Source organism: Glycine soja, chromosome 10 (genome assembly GCF_004193775.1).
Source record: "Glycine soja cultivar W05 chromosome 10, ASM419377v2, whole genome shotgun sequence".
Taxonomy (NCBI): Eukaryota; Viridiplantae; Streptophyta; class Magnoliopsida; order Fabales; family Fabaceae; genus Glycine; species Glycine soja.
The window spans coordinates 36,183,205-36,192,517 of NC_041011.1; the positions used below are offsets into that span (position 1 = coordinate 36,183,205).

General features: G+C 33.5%; 1 protein-coding gene across 1 annotated transcript; it reads right to left on the bottom strand.

Moving 5' to 3' along the window:
• Window positions 1-1,342: 1,342 nt before the first annotated feature.
• On the bottom strand, window positions 1,343-4,608 carry LOC114371700. Its single transcript, XM_028329057.1, has 6 exons — window positions 4,512-4,608; window positions 3,936-4,045; window positions 2,067-2,219; window positions 1,856-1,957; window positions 1,611-1,745; window positions 1,343-1,519 (listed from the first exon to the last, which is right to left on the bottom strand). The coding sequence occupies exons 1-6, from the start codon at window positions 4,606-4,608 to the stop codon at window positions 1,343-1,345; spliced, it is 774 nt and encodes a 257-aa protein (XP_028184858.1).
• Window positions 4,609-9,313: the final 4,705 nt, after the last annotated feature.

Below are 9,313 nucleotides of genomic sequence, written 5' to 3' on the forward strand. Positions count from 1 at the left end.
ATTAACTAATACTAATTTTGTATTGAATCATGTTGTGACTGAGACATGTCGTCTTCCATTTTCATCACCTGTTTACTAAAAATAGCTAAAATTTCTATTGGCCCAAATTTTTTCCTGTAGGTAGACTGTGCTAAGACCTTTAGCACATCATCGTCAGTTTTCAGCTCAATAATTTCAAATTTGATAACTTTGTTTGAATACTCATAATGACCTGGTTGTCGAAAAAACAATCGCCTTATCGTTTGTGATTCATGAATATCATAAGGGAGAATCCCTTGAGGTGCAACTTGTTTGATCAAATCCTTCAGTTCATCGATGGTGCATCCCGAAGGAATGTCAAATTGTTTTGGATTTTTTCCTGCGAACAAGTAACCAACAAAGTCGTGTTGGCGTGACATGTTCCACCTCCCATTGTAATATAGCAGGGCATCATGAGTAGGGGTTATAGTGGCTTGAAGTAAGTTTAATATACCATCCAGTGTTCTACCAATGGTACATAATAATTCAATCGGGCCAACACACGAGAATTGATCATTACACAATAACATTGTGTTAACATCGTCATTGTTTTTCAATTGCATAGATTAAAAGCAAAATTGGTTACCTCCATATGTGAATGATTGTTGATAGTAAATTTCATCCAAATATTGATCGTCGGTTAGCTGAAGGGTATTGTGCATTCTGCTTTTTAGCGTTTGAAAACCGCAATTGTTAGGTACTCGAATGGGTATTGGAGTGGAACCTTGGAAATAAACATCAGTTTCATTGTAAATAATCAATCCATTCGGAAAAATAAAAGCTAATCTGGAGTTTACAATCATCTGATTGCTTGTTTCTCCCAAAAATGACAGTTTTTTGTAAAATTTGGTTTGCCAAGTTGGATTAGGAGAGAATGTGTGATTTTTGAGAGTGTTGGTGTGATATATATATAGATGGTGTTCACTAACACTGCTTGTAGTATTGATTTTTTTTTTATAAAAAAAACGCATGCAATTGAGTAGTCATTTATATGTCACTACGTACATGTAGTATTGATTTTTTAAAAAAAAACGCATGCAATTGAGTAGTCATTTCTATGTCAGTACGTACATGTAGTATTGATTTTTTTTAAAAAAAATGCATGCAATTGACAGTGTCTTGTCAAGTTTGACAACGATTTATCATACATGCATAATTTATTTTTGTTGCACGAATTAACACAACATTAATGACTAATTAACGATAAATGAATGACAAAAATTTATATCATATAATCATTAACATGTCCATACATAAAAGAACCAAATATATAAATTGTCCAAAATATTATAAATGACATATATAAGGCAAAAATAAAACAACTTCAATGACCGTCTGTACGCCGCATATGCCTCGATCTATGACCTACAGTTGGTTGGCCAATGTAGCTTCTTGCGATGCCCAAACATTCTTGAACAACAGTATAGACTTCTGTTCCTTTGGTCAGGATCCTCAGATTCAGTAGCCTTTCCAACTTATTAGTAATTGCTACAAAACCATCCTAGCAAGTGAAAAAAAAAACAAACATAACAATTGTTACTAATAAAATACAAAAGAAAGCAACAAACACAAATACCAAAAAAAAAAATTACCACTGCATGTCGAACATGATGCACATCAACGTCTGCCTCATTAGGTGTCGCTACCGCCATCGATTGCTGATACACATCTGGTTCAACAAATGTGTCATATTGCTGATTCAGCGGAACTCTAGGAGGATCCCCTGGCTATGCCAGACTCATGAATGGGGTGTGAGATCATGTAAAACCAACCATGTAATCTGGCAAATAGTGGTCAGGCACTGCACATAATTTCCCTACTGGTGCAATGTACTCACCGAACTACATCCATCTATCATCAATTTCTTCATCCAAGAGCGAAGGCACAAAAATATGTGGCAGAATAGCCTGGATGTAGCCAAACTGTCGTACAACCCTCCCTGGTCAGTGAATGACCATCAAGGGGCCCCATCTGAGATGGTCGGAAAATAATGAGATGACCTCAAATTCTCTAAATGAATGGTGGTCACCATACGGAATCCAACACACCACGTCAGGGATCAGTCTATCCAGACACCTGCGATATGTGGAAACGGGCAATGCCTTGCCAGAGGTCCATCGGCATGCACACAGTCTCCTCTCATCATAATCCTCGGCAGGAACAGCGAAACCAACGGACGGAAAATGCTCGTAGATCCAACGCTACATATATTTTGCAAACATATTCATTAATATACACGACAACATATAATATTCAACTTCAATGGAAAAAAATTCGTAACATCTTAACTAAATTTAATATATTTTAATGTTTTGTATAATAATAATTAAAATATTTGTTGCAATGTTTTGTATAATAATAATTATTTATAATTTTCAATTGAATTATTTTTACAACTAACAATTTTAATTAATTTAAATATAGTCTTAGTTTTGCAAATCCTATCTAATCTAATCTTACTCTTAATATGGGAAATATAATCTAATGTAATCTTATATTACCATACATAATTAAATAAACAAAACTAGCCAAATTATAAAAGAAAGACTAACATATAAATAAGAAAAATTATCAACAAGACTAACCAAATAAGTCCATACATAATAAAATTTCAATACATGATTAAATTTCACAAATGATTACAATACACTAAAAAATAACTACACTAAATTTTTTATAACAAAATCACTAAAAATTAAAAAATAACTACAATTTTTTTTACCAAACATAACACTATATAAAAAAACTTTAAATTATTTTTTTTAAAAAATACCATACAGATCACGGATCTGTATGGCCAAGACACTAATTAAATTTTACCATACAAAACAACATTTTAAAAAAAATTTAAAAAAAAAACTCACAAGAATTTAAAAAAAAAATTGCAACAAAAAATAATTTTAAACATAATTTCCAGTTTATTATTTTCAATTTAAAATAATTGTAAAAAAAATACCATACAGATCATGAATCCGTATGATTCATACGGATTCACAATCCATATATCCATATGGAAATTTAAAAAAAAAAAATACAGTTTTTCATTTTGAATTAATAAAAAAATACCATACGGATTAAATCCGTATGATTCATATATATTGGTAATCCGTATAAATCATACGGATCTGTATGGCCAAAACACTAATTAAATTTTAATAAAATATAACAAATTTTGTTACCATGCGTAACAACATTTAAATTTAAAAAAAAACACAAGAATTTTAAAAAAAATTGAAACAAAAAATAATTTTAAACATAATTTCCAGTTTATTATTTTTAGTTTTAAAAAAAATACCATACGGATCCATGATCTGTATGGTTCATACGGATTATGGATTATGAATCATATGGATCACGTATGAAAAAAATTTTAAATTTTTTTTAGATTTTCATTTTGAATTAATAAAAAAAATTTAAAAAATACCATACGAATCAGTGATCCGTATGGCCACAACACAAAATAAACTTTAAAAAAAACATTAACAAAAATTTACCAACAATAATTATTTTTAATAATAACTAATTTTTTTTACCAAAAATAAAAGGAAAAAGAATTAAAATAATTTTATAAAATAAATAAAACCCATATGGATTACTGATCCGTATGGTTCATATGAATTACCAATCCGTATGAACCATACAGATCAGTGATTCGCATGAGTCAATCCGTACGACCCATACGGATCATCAATTCGTATGGTTTTTTTCCGACAACATGCCATTTTTTCCGCCAAAGCCTGAAAAAACACCAAAAACCAATTACATACAACAATAAAATCATGCAACAACATCATAATAGCAAATAATCATTCAACACTTCAACAAAAACAACTTGAGAGGGAAGGGACCACTTACCTCAAAGAAGATTACCCAACGAAGGAGAAGAAGAACTGCTACGAAGACCAACAACCACCAACAACAACAACCACCACCACAGAGGAAGATGAACGATAAGCGGAAGAGGAACTACCACAAACACGAACGGTGACAGGAACAAGAAGCGTCGTAGGAAGAGGAAGGCGAACCACTGTAGGAAGAGGAAGATGAAGGGTCGTAGGAACAAGAAGAGCAAGAAGAATGATGCGCACGCCGTACGGACGAAACTGTAGCTTTATTTATATTATTAGGGTGAAGGGCATTTTTGACATTTCACCCTAGGTGTTGGGTGCCCCAGCAAAAATGTTGGGTGCACCAAGTAACACTCTTTCTTACTTCTTTGAGTTCTAAGAAAAAAATACTAAAGCCTAAGGAAAAAAATGTAAGTTGTAGCGCTCTTCATATATGTCATTAAGGTTTCTAGCCTAATCACTATCAATATAGCCAAATAAATTTCCACTTTACCAATCTTACCCCAAATTCGAAGTTAAGTAGTGTCTTTTAACTACCTAAGCAGCATTGTCTTTGCTGCTACAAAATATGTCACACTTGAACTTTAGAGTAAGCTGGCTACATACATAAGATCAAGTCTAGATGAAGTAAGATATAGAGCAAACTTCTATAAAGAGAAACATCCATTTTTCCAACTCCGTCATCCTGGGACAATTTCAAATTTTGCACCAAAGGAGTTGGGACAGATTTGAAACTTTCCATTTTGAACTTATTCAAAACTTCATGGACATACATCTCTTGATTAAGAAGAATTCCATCATCGGTTTGATGTACTTCCAAGCTTAGAAAATAGTTCATTTTCCTAAGCTAGACATCTGAAACTAATTTTGCATCTCCTCCATAAGTTGATGCAAATCTTTTTAATTATTTCTTGTGACTAACATATCATCAACATACAAAGAAATAATTAAGAGCCACCATCCATCAACCTTTTCAAATAAAGAGTTGCATCATTTTCACTCCTCTTGAAACCTTGACTGCAAAAATATACATCAATTTTGTTGTACTATGCTCTAGGAGCTTGTTTTGGCCCATACAAGGCTTTATGAAGCTTATGCACCTTGTCTTCACTTCCTTTCATAACAAAACGTTCAGGTTGAGCTACATAAATTTCTTCAATAAAATTCCACTTAAGAAACAGATTCAACATCTAAATGTCAAAATTTCCATTTCATTTGAGTTGCCAAAGCCACAAAATGCAAATATATAGTGTCCATTCTTGTTATTGTAACAATTGTTTTTGCACAGTCAATTCCCAGTTGTCTCTAACAAGTCTTTGGTCCTGTATTTATTGATGGATCCATAAGATTCAGCTTTACCTTACATACCCATTTAACTCCAATAACATTTTTGTCTTCTAGTTTGTCAACCAGTTGCTATGTTTTGTTATCTTCGATGGTGGTCATTTCCTCCTTCATAGTTTGGTTCCATTCTTCAACCTTACTAGCTTCTTCAACGCTGGTAGGTTCAATCACAACAACTTTACGTCTATGATAAATCTCTGAAAGAGGTCTAGTGCCTCTCACAACAAAATCATCATCAAACTCTTCTTCTTGATCTTCATTTGTGCTCACAAAAGAAGTTAAAATTGTATGCCTTTCCTTTTGAGAAATCTCCCAATTCCAATACACATCTTATCCACCTTTGTATCTCCATGAACAAAAATTTCCCCAAATAAATTACATAGACTTTATAGCCCTTAGATTTTAGTTATAGCATATCGAAATTCCTTTTTCATTCTTTTCATCCAATTTTCTTCTTTTACATCTAGTAAAAAAGTGTAACAAGGAGAATCCAACACTTTTAGATGGCCTAATCACTACTACAATAATTGTATTTTACGACAGGCTTACTATGTCGGTTAAATAAAAAACATCGTTGAAGGTAACATGGTGGCAGTCTTGTAATTTTAAGAAATGCATATGACACCAGTTATTGAATGACCGTCTTAGAAGGTGAGTTTAATAATTACAAGGATGGGTAGAAAAAGACCATCGTAGTTGTATTAGTGTACAACGATGACTTTTTCCTTTTGACTATCTTTGAATGATTTACTTATTTTTAATAATTAATAATAACGTTAACCTAGCTAGCTTTGTCCTCGAGAGCTCTCAGTCATGCGTGTAATCTTGCTTCTTCTCAATATGCTTTCGTTCATCGCTGTCGAAGTTGACGATCATTCTTCCCTCCAAGGTTTGAACACATGCAATGACTCCTTCAAATCCCCCTTAGTTTTTTGTTTCTCTTCCACTTTGTCTTACCCTAATGGTTCTACTTATGTTCACAGTTGTGACCCTCGAAGTCACCGTTACTCTGCATGTCACTTAAGCTTTGACTGGGCCATCTCTCTCATCAAGGTCTATGAAGCAACACTAGAGCAGTTCATCTGCCAACTCTCCATTGAAGGTGTAGGTAAGAACCACTTTAAAGGAAATTATAAAATAAACCTATTATGATGCAGTTTTACACTATCGCCATTGTAAAGGAAATTCTTATGGGGGGTTGTGAAGAGGAGAGGAAAAGACCTTGAGTCAAGTGGTGTAGAGTATGCCTCCCAAAGAAGGAAAGGAGGTTTAGGGGTTCGTGATATTTCTTTTTTTAACAAAGCACTAGTGGGGAAATGAGGTTGGAGATTATTGGAGGAGGACACGTCCTTATGGGCTAGGGTAGTGACAACCAAATATGGATATTTCTTAGAGCAAAATGTTGCCTCCTCACGATGCCCACAATAGTTGTGGTGGAGGGATATTCTTAATCTTTGTTTGGAGGAGGGCAATGGGGCATGGTTCAAACATAACATTGTCAAATGTGTGGGTAACGGTGAGACAACAAAGTTTTGGGAACACTGTTGGGTTGGGGAGTCACCTTTGAGACTAAAATACTTATGAGTGGTCCAGACTCACAACATGTGCCTTCCTGCCTTTCCTACGGTTGGGGTTTAAACTCACTTGAAGAAAGATGATCTGAAGTATATGCTACCACATACCTTCATCAACATAAACCAAATCCAGTAATTGTTATATATAAAAGCATTGATAAGCTTGTACTATTTAAGCTTTTGGATTAGTTTATGTTAACATGATAGGTACTATAGCCACTATGACCAAGCGCTAGTTCTTTCTTCTAACATAAGTTTTCCAAAGACAAAATTTTTTTTAACAAAACTAGAAGCTATTTATGGCAACAGGCTCCATGGAATGCAAGCATTAGAGCATCAATAAAAGCCGTCCTAGCTCATGTATTTGCATATTTCACAAAGATACTCAAAATTGAACATATCCAACAATAAATATAAGGTATGTACCTATGCAAGGCTTGGTCATTAGAAAGTCTTCTCCTTGCTCTAAACTATTATCTCAAACCGCATTCAAATTTTAATTAAGATAATATGCAACATTAAATTCCCAGACATTAAGGCTCTATAGATATGATTTACAAAGAAAGTAAGGCAAATGATTGATGTTTCTAGAACTTGAATGGTACACCAATCCTTTCCCTTCTATTCTCTCCAAATGTCTGTCAACAACCATATCATAAAATACAAGTAAAATTGAAACCACAAATTGCTCATGTATGAAGCTAACCTAGGAGGAGATTTGGTCTGATTTATTGAAATTTTTGGTTAATAGAACCGTGCCTCTATGGGACAGGGAATGAATTCAATTGTAGCAACCTTGTTCCAGTAAGTTTTGAAGCAAAATTTTTTTAGTAGATAATATATGGCATAGAAAATCTTCATATAGATTTGTCAATAGGTAAACTAGATAAAAACAAATAGAAAATTGTAGCATGAAGCATACGATAGATAGTAAATAATACCTTGGAAGATGAGGGTTAGATAGTAAATAATAGTTGCCTTCTTTCAATTGCAGAGATGGCTTGTCAAGAAACCTGATATATAAAATGAATGAGAATGGATTAAATTTTATTATAATCAAATATAAAGTAATTGATATAAAAAATATAAAGACAAATGTCTCACACCTAACTAAGAGTATCTCTAATAGTATAACAGTGGTAGAATTACTTAAATTAACATTTGGCCAAGATTTTTCTTTTATGATATTTATGAACTTAAAATGAGTCCTACAATTCTTAACAATTCTGTTTGGAATATTACTCATATAAGCAATGATTCTTATATAAGAATTCTCATCTCAATTGCTTTAACAGTAAAACTGCATAATAACTGAATTTTAAAGATTAAGAATTTCATTAGAAAACAAAGCAAGGGACAAATCCAGAGACATTAAAGAGAAACAAACAGACACAACAACAATTACATATTTCTCAATGAATATCAAGGAATGAAAAGAATGGGTAACATCCAACACGTAAAGAGTTAAAGAGTCAAGGCCATCATGAAAATCATCCAAGCATCTCAAACATGGCAAGATAGTCAATCAGCTCAAGAATGAAAAGTGATAAAGCCTCATAAGATATGCACTCTATCTCTCAAGTGTCTAGGCTACTGTTTACTCTTAGAGCACCCATGAAAACAAACACCACATAGAATTGGCAAGACTCTAAAATTGGCAACCACATCACAAGCACATGCACATGAGGATCAAAAGGTCTTTTAAGGTTGTAATGGGGCCAAGGACAAGGTAGATGAAAGTATGGGATAGTAGCTAAAACCCAAAGGAATAGAGGAGCAATGGGGAATAAGTGGGAAGTAAGAAAAAGTGGTAAACCCCAAAACCAAAATTACAAATTAAGCTTTAAAAAGTAAACCCAAAACAAAATCCACTAAGTCTTCAACCAATCCAAGTCTTCAAACAAAGACCTCATTTATTCAACTTCATTTTCATTTTTTTAACGTGGACAATAGCAACTGAAAGCATTTGAAAAATAAAGCAACAATTAGGCAATATATGTATACATCATCAAGCATGGCCAATAAAAACATATCATCCAATGAAACATACCCCCTCCCCCCCCCCCCCCCCCCCTCACACTTATTCCCAAAACAATTCCAAAGCTCCAAAATTCCTTAAGGGTAGGGTAAAATCATGGTTTTTCACTTAAGGCTTGTAATGAGCTTCAAAACAAAGAAAAGGGAACATAGGCTCAAAGGGGCTATCAAAGGAATTAACTCAAGGTAGGCTCATTTGGCTAGAGGCTTATAAGAACAAAATGCCTAAATCATCTCCAACATGCATGTGAAGCAAGGAGTATCAACAAGAGTCAAGCTAAGTCTATTGTTCAAGCAATCAATGGGGCAAAACACACCGAATAAAATAGATGATGATGGCTCAAATTCTCACCAAGGGTAAATCTATCACTTTCAATTCGAACTTTCAAAACTAACTTGACATGTAGAGAAAAACAAGGGTTTCAATTCACAAAATGCCAAGAAACTCCTATTTAAAAAACAATTACCCATTACCTGTACATAACCCAAAAT